This window comes from Echeneis naucrates, chromosome 17 (genome assembly GCF_900963305.1).
Source record: "Echeneis naucrates chromosome 17, fEcheNa1.1, whole genome shotgun sequence".
In the NCBI taxonomy this organism is placed as follows: domain Eukaryota; kingdom Metazoa; phylum Chordata; class Actinopteri; order Carangiformes; family Echeneidae; genus Echeneis; species Echeneis naucrates.
In genome coordinates this window covers 7,160,031-7,185,690 of record NC_042527.1, presented here as the reverse complement: position 1 = coordinate 7,185,690, position 25,660 = coordinate 7,160,031, and the positions used below count along the sequence as shown (strand labels likewise).

The window sequence follows — 25,660 nt, the reverse complement described above, 5'->3', positions numbered from 1 at the left end:
ACATCCAATCACACCACGCACGAGCTCGTCCGGACAGGCTCCCCTCCAGAGTCGGGCGATGGGCGGGTCCTGTCGGCCCGGCTCCGCCGATGCTGAGTCCTTCTCTCGGTCCTTCTCTCGGTCCTTCTCTCGGCTCCCCGGCAGCTTCTCCTCAGACATGCAGAGGGTGGTCATAGTGACCGGCGCCAACAGGTGGGTCCGCTGAAACTCGGTAAAAACCACCCGCACACTCAAACACTGTCTCCTCCCGTAGTGCCGAAAGCTGCTGGTAAATGTGTGATGAGCTCCTGTCATGGTCATTTTTCCATCTGCGTCACACTCACAAAGTATTTAAAATGGCAACGTAACTGACTGTGAATGGAACAAATGAAATGCTTCAGTTTAATATTGATCTGCTTCTCTGTTATGCAGCACAGAAAAAAACAGATGTAACATTTATTTTGTACAAATCAGACCAATGTCTTTAGCAGTAATGTTATGTGTATGTTTCACTTTTATTCTATACTTAATTTAAGTGAGACTGCTACCAATCATCTCTTGGTATTGTTGTTTATCCAACACAGTCCTCTGTGTTTACCAGGTGGATCAGATCATTTGGGTGATGGGGACGTTTGTTTACATGTGTGAATGATTGTTGTTCTGCCATGTGTTTGTGTGTCTCCCTCTGCAGTGGCATCGGCTTGGCGTTGTGTGAGAGGCTGCTGATGGAGGACAGCCAGCTTCGCCTGTGTCTGGCCTGCAGGAACATGCAGCGGGCTGAGGCTGCCCGCTCCGCCCTGCTGACCTCCCACACCAACGCACAGGTGGACCTGCTGCACCTCGATGTGGGCTCTGTGCAGTCAGTGCTCACTGCTGCTCAGGAGGTCAAGGCCAGGTCAGAAACCTCTCTACTCATGGTCTCATGTTGTACCATGATGCTACTCCTAGTTCTCTTCTGGGTGGTTTCAATAATGATGAATGTGAAATTAAAATTGATTCTTATATGTGCACATTTGTATTTTTCTATAGGTACAGCAGAATTGACTTTCTGTATCTAAATGCAGGAATCATGCCCAATCCACAAGTAAACGTCAAAGCGTTTTTTAAGGGTCTGTTCTCCAGGTAAGTTTCCAGTGCTGTGTAGCTCCTGACTTTCTTATTCTGGCTTCAATTTGTGTTGTATTAATTACGATTGACTTACAGAGTGAGCTGGCCATACATTTCTGTCGGTTCTGATTTGTAACAGCATACCCTCTTACTGCAGGAATGTCATCAACATGTTTGCAACAGCAGAGGGTCTTTTAACTCAACAGGACCGTATCAACTCCGATGGTCTTCAAGAAGTTTTTGCCACCAACCTCTTTGGACATTTTCTTCTGGTATGATGTTTATATGAAATAACATCATATTATCATATGTTGTGGAACCATAGTTTGGCAGTTAAGTATCTTCACATGGACATATTTAGTTTGTAGAGTGAGTGTTATTATTAGGCAGTATATAAAATCATACATTGCAAAATAGGTACATTTAGGTTTATCACAAATTGTTTTAGGAGCTGAGAATTTGTAACTGTAAATAACAACATCGAGATATTGCAATGGTGAATTTAGTGACTTGTTTGCCTGAAAAAATTAAGATGCCTTTTCAAAATCGATGAATCAAAACAATAAAAAATCTTAATTAAAGGGGAAGAAAACAGTTTACCTAAGTGACACTTAGTTCAATTACTTTAGTTTAAACCTAGAACATAAATAAAGAAAAACTATAAGTATAATATAATGAGACATTTATTAAGAACTAATAATAATTTAATTAATTATCAATGAAGACTATTCGATAGATTAAATGCTTTCTCACATTTGTGCTGCATGAAGTCATCATTTCCCATGTACTGAAAATCTTAACCTTGCCACGTCATCTTTTGGACTTGATATTCATGTCTTTGTCCCAGATCAGGGAGCTGGAGCCTCTGCTGTGTCAGGCTAGCCAGACTTCAAGGGTAATATGGACATCCTCGAGTAACGCCCAGCGCTCTGCCTTCAGCATTGAGGATATGCAGCACAGAAATGGGACAGAGCCCTACAGCTCCTCTAAGTATGCTTCAGACATGCTCAGCCTGGCACTCAACAGACACAAGAATAAACAGGTGTGTCGCCTGCACATCACAATAACCCCTAAGATGTTGACAGCACTTACAATTCAAATTTCCCTGCTCAAAACATTATTCACTACTCTGATTTGGCGAATTAAGTTTATCTTTTTTGGTCTAAATTATACACAGATACAACGTGTCCTCAGCCCAAGCTTTCACCTTGGGATTGTGCAGGCAGATAAATTGAAGCATACAGATGTGTATGACTTTCGATAGGAGAGCAGTCTCATTAAGAAATCTGTCCTTCTAAAAGCTCAATGGCTCCAGCTGCTATCTACATGGAGCAATCACATGACAGACACAGTAAATGCAAATTATGGTGGTAAGATTTCAACTTTTAAAAGAGGCCACCTTGTTATGATGCGTTTCTTTGATGTTATCCTCCTCAATGCTTCGTATTTTCCTTGAAAATATACAGTTCAAAACAGAATCTTTTTATTTTTTTGAGGAAAACAACAACTTCACATCAAAAAAAACTAACAGAAATTAACAGAAGGGTTGGTAAAAAACTAACTGTTAGCTAAACTAAAGCTATTTTAAAATTAAATAATTATTGTAAACAGTTAAGATTATTTAGATTTTATTTTTATTCTGAATAGGTTCAAAATGCCTTGCATATCCTGTTATTAAGCATTTTCTCTTCTTTTTTGACAGGGACTGTTCTCCTCTGTGATATGTCCAGGACTAGTGATGACTAATCTGACCTATGGTATCCTGCCCTCATTCTTCTGGACTCTCATTATACCTATCATGTTTTTGGTAAGCAGTTTTATTAATTCAAACATACGTCTCCTTTCTGTTAAACATTATTGAAGTTATGTATGAGCTATCTCATGTTGTTGTGACATATTTTCCTGCTTTGCTGAACAGATTAGGATCTTCACTAACACATTCACACTTACACCATACAACGGAGCAGAAGCACTGGTATGTTGCCAACTTGTGCCATTATTGTCCATGTGAAAAATAGTCACATCTTAACAGAAGACACATCATGAACATGGATCCCTGTTCTGCTCTTTTTCACAGCACTGGCTGTTTCTTCAAAAGCCAGAGTCTCTGGATCCAAGAGCAAAGTATCACAGTTTAACATCAGGACTTGGAAAAAACTACACTCAGCCTCGACAAGTGAGCAACTGTCAACCCTGAACTCCAAAGAGATACATCTCAAGGCTGTGTAGTGCACATGTCAGACGAGAAAATAAGATAAGATGCATGCTTGTTAAGGTGCTTTATCTATGTCTAATTTATTTGTATTTTCTTTTTTTGCTTGTGCTTCAGATGGACATTGACGACAACATCTCTGAGATTCTCTATTCAAAACTTCTTCAACTGGAGAGCACAGTGAGGGGGAAAGTGACTGAAACAACCACTGCTGACAAACTCAACAGCAGGACCTGAATGTGTAAAGGAAAGCTTTAGAGCTATTTGTGAATTGAACCAACAACAGTGCTTTCATTCGTTTAGAATCTTACCCGTTGTAGTGTAGAAATGTGTGTTTTTTTACATGTGAATGAAACAACCATACTTCTTCTACCTCAGTCAAGGGTACAACTTTGATTTGTGAAGTGTGATCATGTTGGTGACAGGAGTGAAGCTACTTCTGAAATGACCACTTAGATTCACTGCACTTGGTAACTCTTAATCATGTCAAAATTAGCAACATATGATGATGACACCCTAAATTGGACATTTTTAATGAAATCATCTGTCTTAATTTGCAGTATGTTTTTAATAAAGAGGAAATACTGTGAAATGTCTAATGTCAATCTTGCCATATTCTACAAAACTTGAATGGAACTATATAATCCTGATCCAGCTTCAAGCAGAGAGGGCAAGAATGGCTGAACTACAAGCTATCTAGTTTGCCTTTCTCTATATTTTTATGTATTCATTTTAGAAATGTAAATTTGATATCCCAAGGTTGCTTATTTATAAACCTGCTTTTAAATATAAGACAGGTTTTTGCTTATGAACTGACCTATTTTTAATAAATTAATATCAATGCTGTTTTTAAAAATATGCTTAACAAACACTAAGGCCTGTCTCATGTGATTGATCCCCGAGTCTTGTCTATCCCGGATTTCCTCCTGTTATGGAAATGCCACCATCTGAGGGTTGTATCACGTTTCCTCTACAGCAGGCTTCTTACCTTACAAACTTTAATTAGCCATTTGTTTATGGTCTGGTTTCTCAACTCACCAACAACACCAACACCATTGTCAGCCATCACCTGTGACATAGACAGCACATCTTTGTGAAAAAGCTTTTTTGGTGTGTATATTAAAATGAGCTCCATCTCATCAGGTTTCATCAGGTAATGGTACTGAGCTCATACCTCCACCAAGGCCAAGCAACCCCCTACATCTTGTTTGAGTTTTTAATTGTCTTTCATTTCCAATCCATGGCGAAATACAACATCAGCAGTATAATTCAGAGCCACTCAGTGAATAATGTCACTGTTACTACTGTGTCTCATGTTAATCCTGAATCTACTGGTGGTACATGCACAGTTGATGGTAATAATATGACTGTGTAATGTGGATACAAGATTTTTTCCGCCACCGGATCCAAACAACTATTTGTTACTTGACTGTACAAACTTAGATATCAACAGCATAAATAATCCTCATTTAGATCATGTTAGAACATGTTGTGCACATGCAGATGTTTTTGTTTTGTTCTTATGGCAGTGTTGCAACTTTATCCAACAATAATAGCTTTATTGGGGTCGTCATCATTGTCTAGAAATGTTCAGTTAGAGCCTGACTGCATACAAACCTGTCCCCACTGTGGTGGATCATTACGATGTCAACACATAGTAACAACACAAGTAATGAAAGAGAAGAGCGCCTTTTCTATTTAATTGTTGTTTTTGTTTGTTTGTTTCTTTTTTTGGGGGGGGGGGGGGGGGGGCAGTCGGAGCATGCAGCTCAGCTCCTCTCCGATGTTCGTGGCGGGATTATCTCAGGAGGGAATGAGAGCCCAGCATCGTTACATAATGTAAATAAAAACATCGCAGCCAGCGTGCGTTCAGATTGGTGCGCGCTGCACGGTGTCCCGGATGGTGCTCGCACCGGAAGAGAAGGGGCAGCTCTCCCAGCCATCTTGTGGCAGCATCCAGCGAATTGTTCGCATCAAGCCTCGTAGAATCGGAGGTGAATCCCGGCGAAGGGGCGCCATCATGCCCGGACACCTACAGGAAGGCTTCGGCTGCGTCGTGACCAACCGGTTCGACCAGTTATTGGACGACGAGTCCGACCCGTTTGAGATCCTGAAAGCTGCTGAAAACAAGAAGAAGGAGGGGGCCGCCGCTGGGTCCACCAAGACCGCGGCTCAAGCCGCCAAGCAGCCGAAGAAGGAGTCCCAGAAGGACAGGAAGAACCCGCTGCTGGACAAGAAGGAGGAGTCCCAGGCTCCGGTCCCCCTGAAGAAGGAAGGTAACATGTCCACCTGCTGCCCGCCCTGCCTGTTTGTTTCCATCCTCCTGTCATGTGCAGCTCCGTTAGCTGCGTTAGCTCCCTTAGCTGCTGCTGCTGCTGCTGGTTGGAGCAAAGCAGCGTCAGGTCATCATGGTCAGTCAGCTCGGCCCGAGCCGGGACACACTGACGGATGTCTGCATGCCTGGAGGGCTCAGGTGGAGCCGTGCGGTGTGTCGCAGGATCGGTGTCCTGCAGCACCGGAGGGGAGAGGAAGGCGCAGAGGATCCGCTCACAGCTGCGGGATTTGCAAAGCAAATGCGCAGGTTCCTCACCTGCAGCACCGGGCTCAGTGGACAGACCGGCCTTTGGCGGGACCGATGCTGTCCTCTCACTGTGCACACCTGTGGTCCCAGATTCCCTAAAAAGACTCACTAACAGTTGAGCCAATGTGACTCTGTGTCAAATAGGGTGGTGGGGGCCGATGACAGGCCAGGTGAGAGACATGGCAGGTAGCAGAGTTAGCTGTTGTGTTTTGACTCGTGCTCCTGTGGTCTGTAGGTATCAGGCGGGTGGGCCGAAGACCAGACCAGCAGGGCCAGCCTGGTCCACAGCACCAGGGCGGACAGGGCGAAGGGCGACCTGGAGACAAGAGGCCGGACCGGAGACCTCCTCGAGAGCGCCGCTTCGAGAAGCCAGCCGAGGACAAGCCAGAGGGGGCTGGAGAGTTCTCCGTAGACAAGTGGGTAGCTGTGATGAATGACAAAGAGTATACGTACAAACGAGCCCAAGGCAGCACGGTCCTATCACAGACCCAGCATATGCAGAGACAAAGTTTGCAGCTGTTGATTTAGTCTCATCATCACAGCACAGTCGGCTGTGAAGTGCCAGGTTCTGAAGCTGTGCTGCTCTAGATGACAATTACATTAACACCTCTGACATCAACGGGTGTGTGGATGATGACAGCTGATCCACTTCTCATATTTACACTGTCCTTTACCAAGTGTCTCTTGGTGTCCGTCAGGCCTTCAGGAGACAGGCCCCCGCGGGGGCGTGGTGGCGGCCGAGGTGGGCGTGGTGGAAGAGGACGAGGTATGGGCCGAGGAGACGGCTTTGACACCCGTGGGAAACGGGACTTTGACAGACACAGCGGCAGTGACAAATCGTGAGTCAATCCAGAGCTGAGACCTCAGCAGACCAGCCTGTCCAGAAATAGAAATGATTATTTACAAGCCTGTATTGTCAAGAGATCCTCTCTGGAACTCTTGAACAGTTTGAGTTTTTCAAAAACTGATGACAATCCTAACAATTTCGGAGTTAAATCAAAACTAAAGATCTATTTGCACAACTATATATTGCCCAAAGTAACATTATGACCCAAATGGCACCTCAGCAATGACATCTTAAATTGATATCAGCCTTCTGTTTTGTTTACCAATTTGTATTGTAAGCACACTGATTCCTTTTAAGCACAGACTATAAAATTGTTGTTTGTTTTGGTTTTAGAGTTTCTACTTAGATCAATATTTGTTTTCTTTTCATGGCTCTAGCAATCAGAAAAATGAAGAGAAGCGCAGCGGCAGTGGCTCACATAACTGGGGCAACGTGAAGGATGAAGTGAGGTGAGTTTTCTGAAGCATGGCCTGTTTGTCTTCATACTGTCTGTAGCGTCATGACGCGCTGGATGAGTTACCCATTCACTGCACGTGCTGTAAAACCATTTTTAACAGAACATTGAATAAAAATCCATTCTGTGTTTGAGGATAGAGAACATCTAACATGTCAAAGAAGAAATAGCATCCCTTGTTTTGAGCATAGTCGTATGTTTCCGAATCCAATTTCGGAATTATTTAACAATAATTACATCATATAAAATGGATGCATCTGCGTTTACTGCAGTTCTGCATTTATTACAAAGGTGGTGCTTGTAAATAGGGTTTTTCAGCTGAAAACTATATCACGAAAGTCTGACTTCCTGGGGATGTGCTACAGTTAAGAGTGGTTTTCAATTTAAAATCACTAGAACTGGACTGTTCACATGAAAAATGGCATGTAAAAGTCACTATTGATGTGGCACGTGTGTGTCTTCTGTCCCCAGTGAAGCTGAACAGACTGCTGCTCCTGAGACGACTCCAGAGGGAGAGGAAAACGCACCTGCCAGCTCTGAGAACAAGTAAGTATCAATTTCCTGTCAGGTGATGTTTGGATGTTCAGGAAAGGAGATCACGTGAAAAGAGTAGTTTGACGCGGCAGAGTATGACCAGAACGGTGTGGTCTTTTCATCTGTGTAGAAGGTGTCGGGTGTCAGTGTTTGTTTGTTTTTTTTTTTTTTTTTTCATAAATCTGCAGTGCAGTTTCCATAAACGCTGTCAGCGACCTTTTGGTCTCAGGATTAAAGAGCATGCATAGAGATAAGAGGATCGGCAGGTTAAGGTTTAAGTTTGCTACATTGCTGTTCACCGGCTTTCCAGGGAGAATGAGGTGGAAGAAGTGAAAAACGAGGGCCCCAGAGAAATGACCCTGGATGAGTGGAAGGCCATGCAGGACAAGGAGCGCACAAAGGTGGAGTTCAACATCCGTAAGCCCAACGAGGGAGCTGACAGCCAGTGGAAGAAAGGATACGTCCTGCACAAGTCCAAGAGTGAAGATGTAAGTCCAGTGGAAAAATACAACTTTTTCCCACAACTTCCTTCACTACAGACTCAAAGGTCTTTCAGCCTCTTATAACAGTTTATAAAATATTCTGTAAGATAAGATGTGATTATTTCAGTTTTTTCTTCATCTCTCTGCATGACAAAGCCCACTATTGGGGGAGGATAGTAGGGTTTGTTGTACTGTGCGCTGTTTGCAGGACACACACACATTTTCCAGCTGCTCTCTTAAGCAAAAGAGAAAAAGAAGCTCTTTTGAAGTAGACACAGATTTCATTTCTATTTTTCCTTGTTGATTTCAATGCATAACATTTTCTTCAGATGGAGGAAGATGGGGGGCAGTTTGTCTTTTTCTTTCATCTCTCAGGCTTCATCTGTTTTGACATTTCTTGTGTTCTTATTACAGAGGCCAGTTGGTGCTTTGATTGACGCTTCAGAGACGGAAGCAGAGTCACATGCTCTGTACAACAAGGTGCCTATATCTCTCACACTGCTCCTCCAACCACACACATTCAAACATTCAGTATAACACTTTGAGACGATGATGAGGGTTTTAAAACACCCTCAGCTAATTATAGGGGTTCGTGTTTATTTTTGTGTGGAGGATATGAAGAATGTGGGAGTGCAGTGTGAGCTCACTTGCCATTTTAACATTATTTTAATGTCTAATCTGACCAGCCGGGCACCGCTGACGAGTCCAGTGACCACCATTTCCGCAAACCAGCCAACGACATCACATCTCAGCTGGAGATCAACTTTGGAGACCTGGGCCGCCCTGGCCGTGGGCGCGGGGGAGCGCGCGGAGGCAGGGGAGGCCGCGGCGGGGGAGGCAGCAGGACGGCACGTGGGGGAGGACGGTCTGAAAAGGTAACAATAACAGCTGCTGTTGCTGCCAATAACAAAGGTTCAGTGTACCTAACAAAACGTTTAGCTCACTGACTCTGTAATCCGGCTGTAAAACCACTGAGTTGGAAATACTGCTGTGCCAAACTGAGGCCCTGAAATAACAGAGCAGGGAGCACATGGTCCATAACACAAAACTCACAGACTGGCTGCTTGTCAGTGGTGAAGTGGATATGTTTAAAATAGTGTCTGGTTGTATGAAACTGAGTTGATCAGTTTTCTATTATCAAAGATAGATTGCGATAGGTCAAAAAATGTATATGATAAATATGACACACTTGAAAACAAATGTTTAATAGGATAAAATTCTATCATTTTATATGCAAATGGTAAAAGGTCAACTTTGCTGTGACAGAATGTCCTGCGAAAAGCCATTATTCAATGCTTAAAATCAGGAAGGGAGATTTCAAACATATTTCCTACACCTTAACTAGATGTTGCAGGCATATAATCATAATGTGGGAATGCAAGTACTTGTTTTTATTTCTAAATCAAGAAATCTTAAACCAATTTGCAGTAAAACTTGTTTATGTGCCATAATTTCACTGCTCTCCCTTAATGATGACAGCAAAGCCTATTCTGTGGATTTTAAGTGTGAGTATTAGAAGAATAAACCTTGAGGCTTACAGGTTTAGCAGGATAAAAATAAATTAAATAGTTTCTGTTCATCAGCTGGCCATTCAGTGATATTTTGTGGTAGTGCACAATGAGATTTCTCTCAGCAAAAGATGCTAAACATTAAAGCTGCATGTTGAGAAACGATGATGTAGAGCTAAAAACTGGAGCTGATGTGAGGAGCAGCTGATTTATAGTTTTCTTTAGGTTTGTCACATTCAACAATCTGACAGGCAAGAAGTAATGTGATTTATAGCTACTATAGAAATGATATGAACACAGGTAACCCTGTCCTGGCTCTTGTGTGTTGTCTCTCCAGGCTAGTGGAGTGTCAGTCCCCAACGTGGATGATCCAGAGGCCTTCCCAGCTCTGGCCTAAAGGCTCCTTTTCCACCACCAGCCCACCCATCAGCCCTTCCGGGCCCCTCCTCTACGAGGCTTGCATGCTTACCACATCTTCAAGTATATAAGAAAACAAAGAAAAAAAAAATTTTAATGACAAAAAAAAAGACTGACACCCTGCCCCCCCCATACCACTCACACCACCAGAGGACTAAAATTTTACCTGTTTTAAAGGAAAACAAAAGACAAAAAATGCAGAAAATGGACCTCTTGTTACACTGACGTTTTGTATTTAGGAACATGAAAGCAGGGATGTTTTCATACGTTGTTTTTTTTTTTTTGTTTGTTTGTTTGTTTGTTTTGTTTTTGGGTTTTTTTTTCAGAGATTATGCATATTTCATTGGTATTTTTGTGCTGCTTAAATTTATGCATTTCTGCAATTAGGTTGAAGTGTGTGTTTCTCTTCCCCCTGAAGCTTTTGTGCTTTTTTCAGCTCAGTATTATGGGGTCATCTTAGGAAAGACTTTCTGCTGGAGTTTTTTTTTTTCCAGTAATACACAGTGATGTGGTAGCACTTCACTACATAAGAAACTTATAGATATTTGAAGTATGGCTTAACATGCATTTAAAGTGTAATTACGCTGATCCTGACTACCCATCCCTTTGTGATGCACAAATTCAGGATGGGTAAACAGGCAAAGTGACTTCCTACTAAAGCTTGGTATTTTTCTGCTTGTCGTGCAGTGAAAGTGAGCACCTCTTTCCTGTTGGTTTTTTTTTTTCTTTTGTTTCTTTTTCTTTTTGATAGCTTGCCTTTTTTGGTGGACCAGTGGTTAGTAATGCTTTGTATTCCCTGATCCAGATGTGCTACCTGTGTTTTCAGGGTGTCCTAGGGCCCAATGTATATTTTTAGGCTGGTCCTCTTAGGTCATACAGACTGTACTACTTGTAATTCAGGACCACTAAGCAAATATTGTATTTTTTGTTAAGTAAGTGTGGGTATGTGTGTGTGTGTGTGTGTGTGTGTGTGGGTATGTGTGTGTGTGTGTCTGTGTGCGCGTGTGATTGAGTGTGAGTGTAGTAATGTGAGTTTGAATGTGAATTTGACAGCTTGTTACTTAGACTTTAAGTATTCCTCTGCTGTGAACTTGCCATTCTCAAACAGTAGTCTGCAAGTTCACCTGAAGTAGTTAATGTCTGCTGAGACATGATTGTTGAAATGTTGAAATCTAGGTGAGTGATAGGTAGACCATGGACATATCTCGCTTTTAGAGTATCTGTAGTGTCTTTCAGATCTCACAGCATTTGGTTTTATCAGCACCAGTCCTCTGAAGATAGTTTTTTGTTTTTTTGTTTTTACCCCTCCTCCTGTGAATCATATTTACTATTTTAATTTTATCAGTGCAGCAGCACCAATGCATAATTTGTCTGAAAGAAGTCGGCTGTCATTGTGGAACAATCATGAGCTACAGAATGTAATGTAATGTAAGGTAATGGTGCTTTTAGCCACCTGTGTCAGCATCCCCAGTGAGATTTTTATTTTTTTGTTTGTTTGTTTTGTTTTGATGAAGCGGGTATGTTTCGGGGTGGGGGGGGTTGGGGGTACACTTAAAACATTAGGGAGTGAGTTAAAAGATTTACCTGCTGTGCTCTGGACTTGCTGGTGATGCTCTGACACAGACGGCTGGAGCAGTTTTCTTGTAGGACTGTTTGAGCCACATGACGGTGAAACCTTCTCTGCAAACATCCCTGTTCTAATAAATTGCTTTAGAGGTGTTACATGTACCCTGTCAGTGGGTGTTGGGCTGTTTAAATCGATACTGTGATTTCAAAAGTGGAAACAAATGTCCCATTGACTCTTCATTGGTGCAAACATGCTGAGGTGGTGGTGTTTGAGCTGCAGTGCTGCAGCACACACTTAGGTTGGATGGAAAAAGTCATAAGCTGATTTTAGTTTATCAGGCAGCTTTTGGAGACTGTCATGTTGAGTCAGCTTCGTGGAAAACTGAGCTGCAGTCTAAGGTACCTTTTTTTTTATTATTATTATTATTATTTTTAATATTACACGCTTTCAAACTTAAAATTATATATTGTCATTCTATAGGGAGTTTTGCCCTTGTCTCACTGGAAAACCTTAACTCGACATAACAATGTAACTTTTACATTTGATGCCGGCAGTGATATGAAGTAGCTTTCGCATCTTTCTGGTCTTCACTCATACGTGAAGATCTAAAAGTCCCGTCAGGTAGTTGAATCAAGATGTTGCTCTTCTGTCCGTTTCCGGCTTCGGTTTAACCTCTTGTGCGCATGTGCAGAAGGACTCTCCGGTTTCCTTCAACATGGCTGAGCTCCACAAACGGCGGCCGGAGCTCGGCGGCAGAAAGTTGTCGGCCGATGCGGCGGCAGCATCCTCCGGGAGTCGGAGGGCCACAGCCGGCCACAGCTCCGCCGTCTTCCTCAAGCTGCTGTCCGCCGGACTGTACGGAGTCAGCTCGTTTCTCATCATGGTGGTCAACAAAAGCGTCCTCACCAGCTACAGGTAAAGAGCCAAAGTCCGAGCTGCAGCAGGCGTAGTTTGGCACTTCACATTTAAATGTTTGAGCACCCAGGAAATAGGTTAATGTTTCCATTGGTAAATGATATAAAGTATATTTCCAGCTCCGTGTTGTTGTTGTGTAGCAGTGTGCGTCCATCATTGACAATCAATGGGAGCCGTGTTTATTACGGTGCTGTCATCACATTTAACACAAACCCTTTGTTTGGTTTTCAGTGAGTCAGGTTTGGGTCAATGAGTAACTGTTACTTAGAAGATGTCAAAGCAATGAAGTATTTAAACAAGCATTTCCTGTTTGTTTGTTTGTTTGTTTTTTTTTCCAGATTTCCATCGTCGACATGTGTCGGAATAGGCCAAGTAAGCGTCTCTTGATTTCAGTTAACGTGCCTTTTCTGTCCGTCTAAACAAGCTCCGGTATCTTTTGTCGACCCACCTCGCCGTCTCTGCAGATGCTGGCTACGATCGTAGTGCTGAGGACTGGGAAGATGTTGGGCATCATCTCGTTTCCAGGTCTGGATTTGAGTATCCCTGGCAAGGTGAGGACGGAACTGTTGAGGCTGACACCACAGTGTTAAGATGGAGATGATACTTTACTATGCTCCATCTGCAGATGTTCCCTCTGCCTCTGCTGTATGTCGGCAATCAAATATCAGGACTGTTTGGGACGCAGCGACTTAAGTGAGAGTTGTGCATTGTTTCCCTTTATTATTTAGAAAAATTCTTGAAGGCAAACTGTAACATCTTTCTCCTCCCAGTTTACCCATGTTTACAGTTCTGAGGAGGTTCAGTATTTTGCTCACCATGGTCTTTGAGGGTCTCTTGTTGAAGTAGGTTAAACTCCGTGTTTCCTCCACAAAATCTTCCTGCCCATGGAAATTAGACTTTAATCTCTCTGACCCATTTGCTTTCCTCTCAGGAAGACTTTCTCTATGTCCGTTAAGATGACAGTGTTCACCATGATCTTTGGTGCCTTTATTGCTGCCAGGTAAGGCAGGCCAGTGGACTGCAGCTACACCGATGCCGTCTAATGCTTCGTCCTTTTATCTCAGTTGTGAGCATGTTCTGTGTTTCGTAGCGCTGATTTAGCTTTTGACCTTGAAGGATACGTCTTCATAATGCTGAACAATGTTCTGACAGCAGCCAGTGGGGTGTACGTGAAGCAGAAACTTGACTCCAAGGTGAGCAGAGCTGCTAAAATCTCTTAGTGAAGTGCATCTTCATTTTCCATAAACTCTCCACAGTAACTCTGTGCTGCTGTCTCCACAGGAGCTGGGAAAATACGGCCTTCTATACTACAACGCTTTGATCATGATTTTCCCTACTCTGACATACGCCTACTACTCTGGAGACTTGCAAATAGTGAGAGTTTGTTTTCTAACACACAATGCGATGCATAATGAAGACGTAGTGCTGAGAATCTCCGTGGTTACAGGGGCTGCAGTATGATGGATGGTCCGACCAGCTGTTTGTTACGCAGTTTGTGCTCTCCTGTGTCATGGGGTAAACTCCTGCTCCCATCAGTCGTTAATAGACATGTCCCACTGCGCTGCTGTCGTCTAATTCTCCGTTCTGTCGCACAGCTTCATTTTAATGTACTCCATCGTGCTGTGCACACAGTACAACTCAGCGCTCACCACCTCCATTATAGGCTGTATTAAGGTGAGTGACTGTGCTCTCTACTGGCTCGTCAGATTCATGAGTGCAGATGTGTGTGTGTGTGACTCTCTCTGTGGTTCCTGCAGAACATTGTTGTCACCTACATCGGGATGGTGTTTGGTGGAGATTACATATTCACCTGGACTAACTTTGTAGGGCTAAACATCAGGTGAGGCCGACACGCTCCTCTGAGTGATTGTGTTGATGATGTTTTCTGTCTAGGAAAGAGATTGTCATCTTTGTTTCCCACAGCATCGCTGGGAGCCTGGTTTACTCCTACATCACCTTCACACAGGAGCAAACAAGTAAGAACTTCAAAAAAAATAACAACCACCATGACCAAGTTTGGTCTCCGTGATTTCCAGTACGAATTATTTCCTGTTATGTTTTCTGCTAAATCTAACAGAAAAGGCGTGAATTGTGGAGCGCTGACCCGACGCTGAGAGCCAAATACGTCCAGAACATATTTTATATTCTATGTGCTCTGTGAACATTTAATACCAAAATGTTCTTCCCATGTCTGCAGTCTGCCACAATCATCTGTAGTTATGAGCTGCAATTCTACTGTCAGCTTCGGTCTACAATAATGCTCTATTGTAATTCTATATTTCTGACTAAAACCTTAAGCTGAGAGATTTTTAACCCTAACCCTATAGAAACTGATAGGTTATTATTATTATTTTTTTAATTCTGGACCAATTCTGCAGTATTTTACCTAAACAGATGTGACAATCAAGTTAGATCACAATACAACTGAACATATTTAATACATTTATTAAATATAACCAAAGTTATTCCATTCATAGCCAGTCTTGGAATACACTTAAATTTTTATTCATGTCATCATTTACAGAGAAAATAAAGACATCACTGTCAAAAAAAAGGGGAACGAAACAGACTACATGGATCAGCATTATCTGAGACAAACTTATCTTAATGTGTGAAGTTCCAAGTAAAGGACTGAAGCATTAAGGTGAACAGCTACTGTACCAAAACAAATTCAGGATCTTGCAGCTGACATCACCTGTGTCACTGCGCCACAGCCACTTTCAGTGGTGACAGTAACCACTGTTGGAAACTAAGCAGGAAAACATAAAGCGAAGGCCAGCAGCACTCAACCACAATGTAGACTTTGTTTATCCACAAAAGATGAGCCTCTGCACCAAACATTTCAATCTGAGCATGGTCACACAGGAATGGGAAGCAGCCAAACAGAGGCACAGAGGAATGGCTACTTTTTTTTCCTTTTTTTTTTTTTAATTACATCCATGTCAGCAACAGAGATTTCTCAACGAAAAGCAAAGCCAATGAGGAAGACAGAAAATACAGAGATTAACAGACAGTTATAAAAATGTACCAACTGCTCAAGGTAAGAAATCTATACAAACTTTACATTAAAAATCATGGACATTCTGTCTAGTAAAAACAAAGCATTGAGCAAAGCACTGACTATGAAAATCCAAAAATACAGCAATCTTCTACATGATGAGTTATAATACAGGACATCACTGATGTCAACTGCTTTACACAAACAAACCTGCGGGGGTACTAACCCATTGGTTCATTTACCATTATTAAACAAAGAGCTGTGTTAAAGGTCAGAGCCAGTTCAGAAGTGAAGGAGTGAAAAGGTAATTCTGCTGGGTTTTGTCACCACTCCTTGTCAAAGATGAAAAACATACAATCAAAGTGCAACTAAAGTGAGCCAGAGACAGCACCAGCCTACTCTTCTTGTTCTTGCCTGCTTTGCCTCTTCGACAACTTCAGCACAGAAATGTTTAAAACTTGTCCCGTTTCATCAAATGTTCAAATGGCTTGAACAATAATCACCCATTATATATTTTTGTGTTAAAAAATATAAATATCTCTGTGTAAAAAAATATCACAGGTGTTTCATTTTCTTTGAGTACAAATAGAAAAAGGACTTTCTTGGCAAAATGAGTCAAGTCTCCAAAAAGGGGAATAAAGACGATTGAGTACAAGTAGATACTTTGCCGGACATGATGGAGCTGTGGTACTTTGGGATGAGCTTTGCAGGATGCTGGGTGACAGGGCAACTACTGCCCCTCCTGGCGGACCGGCTGCAGTTTGGTGCAAAGTGAGTCTCTGCTCTCAAGCGATACTGTGCTTGCAGACCAAGAGGGGATCTTCAGCCTTAAATATGGAGCACTTTTTCCACCCTGAATCGGTGTCTATCAGTCACAACCGACAAGCCCTGAATCCTTCAGTTCTCCTGCTGCATTCTGGATGGTTCCACTTCACTTTGGCCCAAAGGCTCTGCCTCTGTTCTGCACCTCTTGGCCGGCCGGTCATGTACCACTGGTGCTGTGTCTCTGTGGTCCAGTGGAGTTTCCAGAGAACCATTTCTGTCATGGCTGGGCGCAGTGGGTTGACTGCAGCCATTGGAGTTGTTGTCCTGAATGGGAGGAGATTCTACAGGTGGATGGGAGGGGCCGTTGGACTGAGCTGACTCAGGTTTGGCTTGACTTGCTTGGGACAACTGGGCAGCATCCACTGGGTGGCTGGAATTATGGCTTGCAATGCCTGTCAAACATAGATGACGACATTTAAGAAATGTGTAGATGATCCAAATAACTAAATAAGCCTTAGCCATATCCCATTAAACCTTTTTTTTTTTTAATGGACTGTTCATGGCAAGAGGTATCCTGTTTGTGGAGACATGATCCTTCAGTATTAATAATAAAAATCTTAAAATTAAAAGTTAGTATCTAGTGTGTTTCCAAATTATCTGGATACATTTCAATTAAAGTTACGTTTCCATTTTTAAACTAAAAACATGCTAAATGGCTGCGTGCATCTCCTAAGCTCACCGTTCTGACTGCTACCATCCTCCTTCTCAGAGTGGCTGGCGCTGCTGCTGGAGGTGGTGGGAGGAGGTGAAGCTGCCCTGCTGGATGTTGCGCTCTCCGTCTCATCCAGTAATCTGTCCATGTAGTCTCTGATGACAAATAGAAGTACAAAGTCTGTTACGTATAACCTCAGCTCTCCATATGGTGATTATACTGTTCTATACAAGCCTCCTCTTAGTGACACATGTAGTCAGTCCCAAAGACTTCCTCTGTATTGCTGTGGCTGTACTCAGTCTATCCTTATCGACCACGGCAGGCCTGCTGTGTTGGACTTGATCTAGATTTAATGCTGCCTTTACTGATATTAAATTCCTTTGGCTGAGCTGACACAAGGTATTTTCTCTTTCTAAAAGTTCAAGCCAGGTAGTGCATTAAAGTTATGTGATACAGATAAATTATGGTGAGAGATAAAAACGTTTTATTGACTGACTGGATAATTTCAATACAACGGTGGCTGATGAATATTAAAATTAAGCTAGGAAACCGAATAACTCTACTGAAATGAACAAAGAAGGCAAAGCATCTCAATAAGTATACATTTGGTATTTGAAATTAAAATTGATGTGGGATCTCAGAATCTAAAAGGGAAAGGTCTCAGTGATAAACTGAATTAAAAGTTCCACACAATATCTAGATGCAACGACCTGAAACTCATCTTATTTTTACACCTATTAGTCTGTCATCAATTCTTTGCAAAAAGTACTGAACCGATAGAGGGACAGGCCATGGGCCAAAACGTACTATTTGGTGCAGAATGATACATTAATCCAGATTTGGCAAAAGAAAAATGTTCAAGTGCAAATGTAGTTCAAGATCTGCATATTTGAAAGAAGCTTATTGTGTACCTACAAGGACACATCCCTCATTGACTTTTTTCAACACATGTATACAAGAACCTGTTTACATTAGTCAGTTGCATGGTGCTTTGGGATGAATTTCTATTAGAATGTTACAAACAAACATTACCAAACACAACCACTTTAAATGGGAACAGAGTCTCCTGCATTAATAATCAACAGCAATGCCTTTCACAACTATATACAAAAAAAAATTACTCACGTGACACCAGGGTGAAGGTTGTATTTCCTTTTCCCAAGTCTGGTTTGCTGTGCAAAGAAATCATAACGCTCAGACTTCTTCCACATGTAATAAAAGGCCACACATTCTCCTACAGACCTAGTTCTCACCTGAAAGATTTAATTCAGCAGACATGAAATGACCATTATTACCATCATCTGAAAAGATAAGTTCAGCACAATTTCAAATAAGAGACAAATCAAATTGCTATAGGGGACGTACAGACATTCACACTGTAAAAACGAAGAAATTTGATTTGTCTCAAGATGCAACAAGGTTGAAATCCCAACCCTGAGCATCTAACTGACAGATAGCAAATTAATCAACAGAAATTTTTAATCAAATCATGTACAAAACAATTGCCAGCATTACAATCAAGTCATTAATATGTAGTGATGCCAAGTTCATCTCTGTTGGCTGATTACTGTGGCTTCTCTCACCTTATTGGCCTGTATTAAATGAAAGTCTTTCCCATAAGCTTTTAGTCCTTGTTCAAAGTTTCTACATTCCTCTTCAGTCCAGACAGACAGTTCCTCTGTTTAGGAGGAGATGAGTATTAATGTTGCACCTGTATTACAATCATTCTACAAAACAGAGCTAAAAACTAAAGGGCAGCGCAGAAAATCGCTCATGTTACATCTGAGAAAACTGAGGTGAAAAGTAGGATGAAAATGAGGGCATTTTACCTCTAGCTGCCTTTACATTAAATCTAAGTCTTCTTAAAGCTTCCTCTGTGTCAAAGTCACATTTCACCAGTTCATACAATGCCTACAAGGAAACAGACCAATAAACATTTGTATTAGTCACATGGATAACTGAATAAATCATAAGAGTGGTATTATTCTGAATTTCATCTGATTTCTTAAACCCATTTTGACATTTGGCTGATAAAAATAATTTTAATCAGCCAAATGTCTTAGTCTCACCTGTTCATTATCTTTGATATGAGATCCTTCTGGAATTGCATCTACTCCTTTCTCATCTCCTGTGCGCCTCGAAGCTTCAGTCAAAAACTCCACTACTTTTCCTTCAGGAAGACACTCTGGGTTCCACAACAGCTGGTCATCATTTTCATAAACTATAGGATCAATTGAACGAGAGCAGGCGATGCAAACTCAAGCTTCTGTCATTTTACCAAGTTTAGTTTTATCACTTTGACATGCAAATGAGACAGCAATGCAGCACTCTTACCCTTTTCATTGTCTTTATATTTACACAGACCAACAGGGGTTTCTGCCTGATACATGGAACCCACCATAATCTCCTGTTGGGAATGAATCCACAGTAAAAGACTATTATGACTATATCTTTTGAATCAAGGTATTCAGCAATTAGTCATTCTTTTCAATTCTAACACATCTTAGGCAGTGTGGTATAATTCCAGCTGTAACCTGACAGCGCAGTGATGAATTTGGTTCTTACAAACCTTTTTCCAGTCTTCAGATGGAACATAGTCCTCATCTTCATCTGACTCCTCCTCTCCATCATTATTGCCTAAGACACAAGTTGACATCCAAATCTCACAGGGAAATTTGCAACAGTTTCAGCACATACAAGGGGCTGGGGCAGAAGGAAAGAATAAGATGGCACATACTTTCAAAATACATTAATTTCTGAGGACGAATAAGTTCCGCTGTCCCCAGGGACCTGACAGAGCGCGTGCGTCCCTCGGAGGTTGCCTGGGCTTCATCTCCCTGCCCTGATGAGCTTTTCACACCCTCACCCTTAATATAAACACAAAGTCAAAACGTTTAGAAATGTTATTGAAAACCATATAATATCACTTATGAAACTCAAGAAAAGCCAATGTACCTCATTTCTTTTCAACTCGCCAGTGCTCCTGCTGCTTTCATCATTATCAAGATCATCTTCTTCATCTTCTTCCTCATCATCATCATCTTCCTCTTCCTCTTCCTCCTCATCTGCTGTTGATCCACCTCCATAACCGTACAGACTCAGCAGCTCATGAATAGGCATTTCTCCCTCCTATTAAAACAGAAAATTGATGATAAGTTGGCTTTTCTTTTCTTTTTTTTTTTTTTTTACTAGATAAAGCAAGGAAAAGAAGTCTGTGTATAAATCTTGAAACTCACCCGTGCAAGATCTTCAATCTCATTGGCATTGGTCTCATCTGCTGCCTCCAACATTTCCTCTTCCTCCAGGGTGCGCTCATCATCAAAATCATGAACAAGCATGTCTGCTGATGGGTCGAAATCATGGTCATCGGAACCTGCTGAACCTCCTGGAAAATTAAGTAATTTAGAACTGAAAATAAGGGTAGTGAATTTCACAGAATTTAATATTTACTAGGTAAAAATGTGGTTAAAAAATATATATCATTGAATACATGTTTTTCTTTGTTTTATTATTATTTATTTTAATTTGTTGGTTTGTTTGTTTGGTTTTACATAAATGGATTCCAGATAATATTCAGGTGTGTGTGTGGTAGACATAAAACAACTGTTTCATTTTGAATAAGCAGAAATAGATAATCAAAAATCACATCAAAACTCATGCAGTTAATGACAAAATGGGATTGTCTGTTTACAAATACAGGAAATTGACAATTATAAATCACCAAAACTGACCAAATGCAATGCAAAAATCTTTATACAGCTGCTATACAGCTGGAGAGATTACAGACACCGCAGTATGAATACAATTATGTAACATATATGCATATATTTTTGTATGTACGTGAGTGTAAAAATACGTGTACTCAAGCATTTTGGATTTTTTTAAATCTTCATTATTAGAAATATGTTTTCTGGTTATTTACAAATAAAATTATTTTAGATTACTATATCACATTTAGACCATAATGCGTCCTGAAAGCATTAAATGAATGATTGTACAACAGCTTTCAAACCGAGGGCATGCACACAAACAGCAGAAAGGCTTAAACTTCATGTACCTGGGCTCGAGTTCCCGAGGGAGGGCTGGAAATCAGAGAAGAACATGAAGCACGTTAGACCAAAGCTACGGAGGAAAACATCTACCTGAATGATCGAATAAGAAACCATTGTTTCCTGTAAACATGACACATTCAAGTTGCAGCAGGCAGGGGAGCAGTAATGGGGGCTCAGGAAAGGGGGGGAAAAGCGCGCCGACCTTGTTCCCTAAAAGCTGCCGGCAGATCAACACGAAAAGAAACAAAGACTTGTCGCTACTTCCTGCGGAGAAAGTCAGGCAGCAGCCCGTCGGTGTGGATCCATCAGACAGAGCGGCGTTCACCGCCTGGCCCCAACCTCACTCAGCTTAGCACCGCAGCCGAGTTACCTGCGTAATCTACTCCACTGGCTAACTTGCATTACAAGTTACAAGCTAATTCTCCTTTATACATGTAGCTAACGGCTTCAAGTTACACTTGGTTTCACCCTCCTGTGGATAATACCCCAAAACAACACACAAAATGCTTCTGGCCGTGAAACTATCGCCATGTATCTAATTGGAAGCGAAAACAGGGATAGTTAAGTATTCTTAAACAAAACCGCGAAGTAGCATCGCTAACGCCGCAGCTCCGTCCGCCAGAGCTAGCGCAGCTAACGTTAGCTAAAGCCGAAGTTTAGTAAACATGTTTGTGTCAAGAAATGGCTGCTATCCAGCAAGCAAAAGAGCCCAGCCTTTACTTCGTGTATTACCGCTACTACAACCTCACAATGTACACAATCGACTGAACTAATTATCCGGCGGCATAAAATATTTTTTTTCGAATATTTATTTCACTGGCTTACCTCCGCCATGTTTGCAATCCTGCAGGGTCACGTCAGGGGTCAGCGGCAGTTCCCGGATGTATAGCCCTGCCCACCTGCAGTGTCAGTCAGGAGCGGGAGGAGGAAGGCAAGCATCATGGTCAGCATGAAAGTCTGATTAAAGCATTCATCCAACCTCGCGTACACATATTCATCTAAACAATAAAGACATTGGTTAAAAAAACCGCAGTATTTTGCCTTTTAAATTTAGAATTGCATCTAAATCAAAAGAAATCCAGTTTAGCGTTTTTGTTTCAAACTGCGACGCGCTGTTTATTAACTGGAAATACCAGAGGAAATACCAAGATCGACAACTTATAAGAGTCAAGTTATTCCAGCTGCTCCAGGATTAATATTTTTATTACTCACCATCAGGATTCATAACATGGATTGCATTGGCTATCTCGGAGAAAATTAGTGAGCAAATCTTTCATCAAAGATGTTGCATTTGTAACTATGTGAGACTTTAATAAGTTAATCATATTAATTAAAGATGCCAGAAGTATTGAGAGGTTCTCCTGTGCTGTAGCTTCTGTAATGCTAAGTTTAACGAGAAAACACTGAATGCTACTTTATTTGCACATTGAGTGAATTTTACTCCACTAAGACAGTTATTCACCTTTATTATAGCCACTCCACTCAATGCTTCTGCTTATTTGGAACTAATGTAATGTTTTAAGGGATCCAGCACAAAATGTTTGGGTGACCTTGTTGATATAACAATAAAACAAACTATGTTTTTGATTTTGGTCACATTTACTTAAACACAGACCGGTAATGACTATTTTGAGGACAACTCTTGACAGAGTGCATTATGACAGCTGCAGCAGAAAATTCCTCTTCTTGGAAACACTGATTCATTTTCATGATAGTGCCCACACACGCCAATATGTTGCTATGTAGAGAGCCATCATCTCTGTTTGTTGTTAAACACATGTCTGATGAGATCCATTAGGAAAGACATAACTAAATCCATCACAATAAAAACTCAGCAATTTAGTCATAAAAGAGCAATTCTTTCTCCTTAACATTTACAAAAATGGGGTCAATCAGTAATGCTGAGAAGGGCCTAGATTCCCACACATTTCTTGACTGGCATGAATGACATCCGTTGTTAAAAGCTCATGATGGCCCCCCAAGATAATACCCACTGACGCCTACTAATTTTTCACTTACCATATGTGACATCACCAGAGAATTGGTATAAAAGGAATGATGGTGCAAATGGTTTCTGAGAATCAACAACAGAGGTTGTGTGTGTGAAAGGTGTTTTGGTAAAGTATCTCAATTTCTTTTAGCTCCATGAGATCCGTAGTTATACTTGCAATGCTGCTGTGCGCATTCTTTGTCGCACCAGTTCAGACACAGGATGACACACTGAGGCTGTGTGGCCGGGCATTCCTGCGAGCGGTGGTATACACCTGCGGGGGATCCAGGTGGAGAAGACTGACGGAAGAGAGGAGCATTTTGCAAGACGGTCAGTACACAGTCAGCTGAATTTTCCTTCAGAACTTTGGTTACAACAACTCTGAATCAAAATAAAAGTTAACTTCCTCAACTTAAAGAAACACTGGTATCTCTCAGCAGGCAACAGGAATCAAAACCTCCTCAAAATGGCATATAATCCAGGGATTGACCGTCACTGGCGTGACCAAAACCAAGCAATTATAACAGAGTGCTGTCAACTGGGCTGTCGGAGGAGTGACCTCTCCATGCTCTGCTGAAGGGGTACCACCATATGAGACCATCGTTTGTTGGAAATACAATCTTCAAAATATTGCCAGGATTGTGTGATTTCAGTCATCATGATAGTAAAAATAAATAAAGAAATTAAAAAAAAAAACACTTTTGATGACAAATATTTGTTTCATTATTTTATACAATGTAAAATAGGCAGATAAAGACCAACAACCATTTATATAATGGTCAGAAATATATCAGTGTCCATGTATTGTCTCTGAGTCACTCAAAGTAAACAGCATACACAGTTGCCACACCCAACAGAGAGCTGTTCTTGAAGGAGTAAGAGGCAAAGGTGTCATTAGATGCATCCCACAGACATCGGCTGCTGATCTGCATGCTCTGTCCGGCAAGCTGACTGATATGGACCAGGACCACAATCTTATATCTGGGGATCATGAGGTCCTTCACACGGGCTCTTATCACCTGGGTGGGCCAATCATAAGAATCAGATTTTTTAAAAAAGCAGAAATGAAAAGGTAATTGAAAGGGATTCCGTGTATGAGACTTTCATCTTTATTTACCTCACATATCGTCTTTGTCATTTTTTGAGACCACTCTACTTCATATTTTTCTTCTTGGAGGTAACTGGTGAGTACATCTTTCAGTATGTCTGTGACAGCTGGGACGGGGAAGCGTTTGTAAGGTCCTGTGGTCCAGGAAATAAATAATAACTTTACTAAAAGTTTTACTTCCCATGCAGTTCCTTTGGTTAGTAAAACAGGGTGATGTTTAACATTGAACTTGAACAAAAAATCTTTCTGAAATAAGCAAAAACATCAAAATGTCTACTGCTTGAACCGCGTAACTGTCATTACCGTATTGCAATTAATCTAATGAAACCAATTCAAATGACTGCCTGAATATGATATTTTGATGCATTGTATAAAAAGATCAATGTTGTATAAATGTTAAATCTGTAGTGGATGATTAAGTGTTTATCATCATGATGGATGCCTCACCCATCTGGTAGGTGTTCTCCATCTTCACAGGTATTCGAGCGTTGTCTTCATGGTGTCCCAGTTCGTCCATGAAGGACACTGTGCTGATGGAGCTGACAGGATCAGATTGAAGAAACAGTCAGTGATATCAGTGCAGTAATGCAGGCCCGGTTCTGGCCCAACTCATCTCCACAGTCTACTCACTCTTTAGTCTTCCCCGTTGTGTCCTTTCCTCGGACTCCATGGCTTCCCTCTGAAGGCGCCTTGCCTGTCCTCTTCTCCCTCCGTTGGGATTTGTCTTTCGGTGGATCAGACATGGCAGCTCCCTCTTCCTTTAATGTGTCTTTCCCAGCCTAAGTGTATGAATATCAGCTCGGTAACATGAAAACACACAGTCGTACACAGAACTCTTACCGGAAATGGGTTTAAAGCTCAGTGCGTCGACGTTAAAATGATTCAAACATTGCTGGTCAACGAGTAACGCTGGCTGCTTTTAAACTCATTCTTCAATAATCCTGTTAAACTGACTCCTACACGAGTGATATTCAGGAAAGTGGGACTTTCTTTTTTTTCTTTTTCTTTTTCTTTTTTTTTTTTTTACCGATTTCTGTGTCTCTCTTCAAGCGACTCCTGATAAACGCAGTTAGCCACCTGGAGCTTGACGTTGCCACGGTAACCGCCCCCGCTCCGTCAGAAGGAGGGGCCAACCCGCCGATGAGATCAGTGCTACAGACAGCATGGCGCTGACCTCCGCAGGGCCCAGCGTTTATTTTGGTTTTACTATACTACACCGATCATTGTTTAATGTGCTTTGGTGACCTCAGGATGACAACGTGTCCAAAAATGAGACCAACAGGTCTAAATGAATCAAAACCAAGTATAGTGGTGAAGAAAACCCAACATGTGAATTCCTCATATGTGGACGCAGATTTAAAGAGGTTAATGTCTATATGTTTGCTAGAGGTCTGCCTGTCCAATCCTTTAAAGTGGCCTAAATGAGAGGGTT

The 25,660-nt window shown here is 41.6% G+C and overlaps 5 protein-coding genes across 12 annotated transcripts; 3 read left to right on the top strand and 2 right to left on the bottom strand.

The window, feature by feature from the left end:
* The first annotated feature begins 67 nt into the window (after positions 1–67).
* On the top strand, positions 68–3,893 carry LOC115057931 (3-keto-steroid reductase-like). 2 transcript variants are annotated; one of them, XM_029525190.1, is made up of 9 exons: positions 68–192; positions 671–874; positions 1,009–1,101; positions 1,244–1,358; positions 1,934–2,128; positions 2,789–2,893; positions 3,005–3,061; positions 3,164–3,262; positions 3,416–3,893. In XM_029525190.1, exons 1-9 carry the CDS (start codon positions 158–160, stop codon positions 3,533–3,535), a joined length of 1,023 nt encoding a protein of 340 aa, XP_029381050.1. In that variant the 5' UTR covers positions 68–157; the 3' UTR covers positions 3,536–3,893. The 2 variants fall into 2 exon arrangements, 1 of the variants encoding a protein (XP_029381050.1); XR_003841985.1 differs by lacking the exons at positions 3,164–3,262; positions 3,416–3,893 and having other exon boundaries at positions 1,934–2,076.
* A 1,314-nt stretch (positions 3,894–5,207) lies between these two features.
* serbp1b (SERPINE1 mRNA binding protein 1b) lies at positions 5,208–11,840 on the top strand. Of its 4 annotated transcripts, none has more exons than XM_029524612.1 (9): positions 5,208–5,574; positions 6,115–6,295; positions 6,578–6,718; positions 7,104–7,175; positions 7,652–7,726; positions 8,025–8,202; positions 8,611–8,676; positions 8,883–9,071; positions 10,042–11,840. In XM_029524612.1, exons 1-9 carry the CDS (start codon positions 5,319–5,321, stop codon positions 10,099–10,101), a joined length of 1,218 nt encoding a protein of 405 aa, XP_029380472.1. In that variant the 5' UTR covers positions 5,208–5,318; the 3' UTR covers positions 10,102–11,840. The 4 variants fall into 4 exon arrangements, with proteins under 4 accessions (XP_029380472.1, XP_029380475.1, XP_029380474.1 ...); XM_029524615.1 differs by lacking the exon at positions 8,611–8,676 and adding an exon at positions 7,845–7,847; XM_029524614.1 differs by lacking the exon at positions 8,611–8,676.
* A 427-nt stretch (positions 11,841–12,267) lies between these two features.
* LOC115057220 (UDP-N-acetylglucosamine/UDP-glucose/GDP-mannose transporter-like) lies at positions 12,268–16,952 on the top strand. The gene is made up of 13 exons (XM_029524160.1): positions 12,268–12,603; positions 12,942–12,975; positions 13,068–13,154; positions 13,229–13,296; positions 13,374–13,445; positions 13,535–13,603; positions 13,694–13,796; positions 13,885–13,977; positions 14,051–14,118; positions 14,199–14,277; positions 14,361–14,443; positions 14,527–14,579; positions 14,681–16,952. The coding sequence occupies exons 1-13, from the start codon at positions 12,404–12,406 to the stop codon at positions 14,689–14,691; spliced, it is 1,020 nt and encodes a 339-aa protein (XP_029380020.1). The 5' UTR covers positions 12,268–12,403; the 3' UTR covers positions 14,692–16,952.
* On the bottom strand, positions 15,470–22,024 carry mier1b (mesoderm induction early response 1b, transcriptional regulator). Of its 4 annotated transcripts, none has more exons than XM_029524157.1 (13): positions 21,956–22,024; positions 21,136–21,160; positions 20,315–20,463; positions 20,034–20,207; positions 19,816–19,945; positions 19,648–19,715; positions 19,413–19,485; positions 19,148–19,299; positions 18,908–18,989; positions 18,662–18,756; positions 18,204–18,331; positions 17,106–17,233; positions 15,470–16,818 (listed from the first exon to the last, which is right to left on the bottom strand). In XM_029524157.1, exons 1-13 carry the CDS (start codon positions 21,962–21,964, stop codon positions 16,499–16,501), a joined length of 1,533 nt encoding a protein of 510 aa, XP_029380017.1. In that variant the 5' UTR covers positions 21,965–22,024; the 3' UTR covers positions 15,470–16,498. The 4 variants fall into 4 exon arrangements, with proteins under 4 accessions (XP_029380017.1, XP_029380019.1, XP_029380018.1 ...); XM_029524159.1 differs by having other exon boundaries at positions 20,315–20,418; positions 21,956–21,964; XM_029524158.1 differs by lacking the exon at positions 21,956–22,024 and having other exon boundaries at positions 18,204–18,250; positions 21,136–21,184.
* A 1,911-nt stretch (positions 22,025–23,935) lies between these two features.
* Positions 23,936–25,289, bottom strand: dynlt5 (dynein light chain Tctex-type family member 5). Its single transcript, XM_029524161.1, has 5 exons — positions 25,256–25,289; positions 24,859–25,007; positions 24,676–24,767; positions 24,238–24,362; positions 23,936–24,139 (listed from the first exon to the last, which is right to left on the bottom strand). The coding sequence occupies exons 2-5, from the start codon at positions 24,969–24,971 to the stop codon at positions 23,936–23,938; spliced, it is 534 nt and encodes a 177-aa protein (XP_029380021.1). The 5' UTR covers positions 24,972–25,007; positions 25,256–25,289.
* Between the last annotated feature and the right edge of the window lie 371 nt (positions 25,290–25,660).

What these genes read in the sequence shown, in the direction of transcription:
- LOC115057220 (XM_029524160.1), top strand. Translation starts at nt 12,404, where the DNA reads ATGGCTGAGCTCCACAAACGGCGGCCGGAGCTCGGCGGCAGAAAGTTG. An exon ending in CATGTGTCGGAATAGGCCAA is followed by an intron (nt 12,976 to 13,067) that starts GTAAGCGTCTCT and finishes CCGTCTCTGCAG; the next exon opens with ATGCTGGCTACGATCGTAGT. An exon ending in TTTGTAGGGCTAAACATCAG is followed by an intron (nt 14,444 to 14,526) that starts GTGAGGCCGACA and finishes TGTTTCCCACAG; the next exon opens with CATCGCTGGGAGCCTGGTTT.
- serbp1b (XM_029524612.1), top strand. Translation starts at nt 5,319, where the DNA reads ATGCCCGGACACCTACAGGAAGGCTTCGGCTGCGTCGTGACCAACCGG. An exon ending in GGAGAGTTCTCCGTAGACAA is followed by an intron (nt 6,296 to 6,577) that starts GTGGGTAGCTGT and finishes GGTGTCCGTCAG; the next exon opens with GCCTTCAGGAGACAGGCCCC. An exon ending in AACGTGAAGGATGAAGTGAG is followed by an intron (nt 7,176 to 7,651) that starts GTGAGTTTTCTG and finishes TTCTGTCCCCAG; the next exon opens with TGAAGCTGAACAGACTGCTG.
- LOC115057931 (XM_029525190.1), top strand. Translation starts at nt 158, where the DNA reads ATGCAGAGGGTGGTCATAGTGACCGGCGCCAACAG. An exon ending in ACAGACACAAGAATAAACAG is followed by an intron (nt 2,129 to 2,788) that starts GTGTGTCGCCTG and finishes CTTTTTTGACAG; the next exon opens with GGACTGTTCTCCTCTGTGAT. An exon ending in ACTACACTCAGCCTCGACAA is followed by an intron (nt 3,263 to 3,415) that starts GTGAGCAACTGT and finishes CTTGTGCTTCAG; the next exon opens with ATGGACATTGACGACAACAT.
- mier1b (XM_029524156.1), bottom strand. Translation starts at nt 21,181, where the DNA reads ATGTTCTTCTCTGATTTCCAGCCCTCCCTCGGGAACTCGAGCCCAG. An exon ending in GAAATTAATGTATTTTGAAA is followed by an intron (nt 19,716 to 19,815) that starts GTATGTGCCATC and finishes CTTGTGTCTTAG; the next exon opens with GCAATAATGATGGAGAGGAG. An exon ending in AACCTTCACCCTGGTGTCAC is followed by an intron (nt 17,234 to 18,203) that starts GTGAGTAATTTT and finishes ATTTGTCATCAG; the next exon opens with AGACTACATGGACAGATTAC.
- dynlt5 (XM_029524161.1), bottom strand. Translation starts at nt 24,971, where the DNA reads ATGTCTGATCCACCGAAAGACAAATCCCAACGGAGGGAGAAGAGGACA. An exon ending in ACAACGGGGAAGACTAAAGA is followed by an intron (nt 24,768 to 24,858) that starts GTGAGTAGACTG and finishes TGATCCTGTCAG; the next exon opens with CTCCATCAGCACAGTGTCCT. An exon ending in TGACAAAGACGATATGTGAG is followed by an intron (nt 24,140 to 24,237) that starts GTAAATAAAGAT and finishes TGGCCCACCCAG; the next exon opens with GTGATAAGAGCCCGTGTGAA.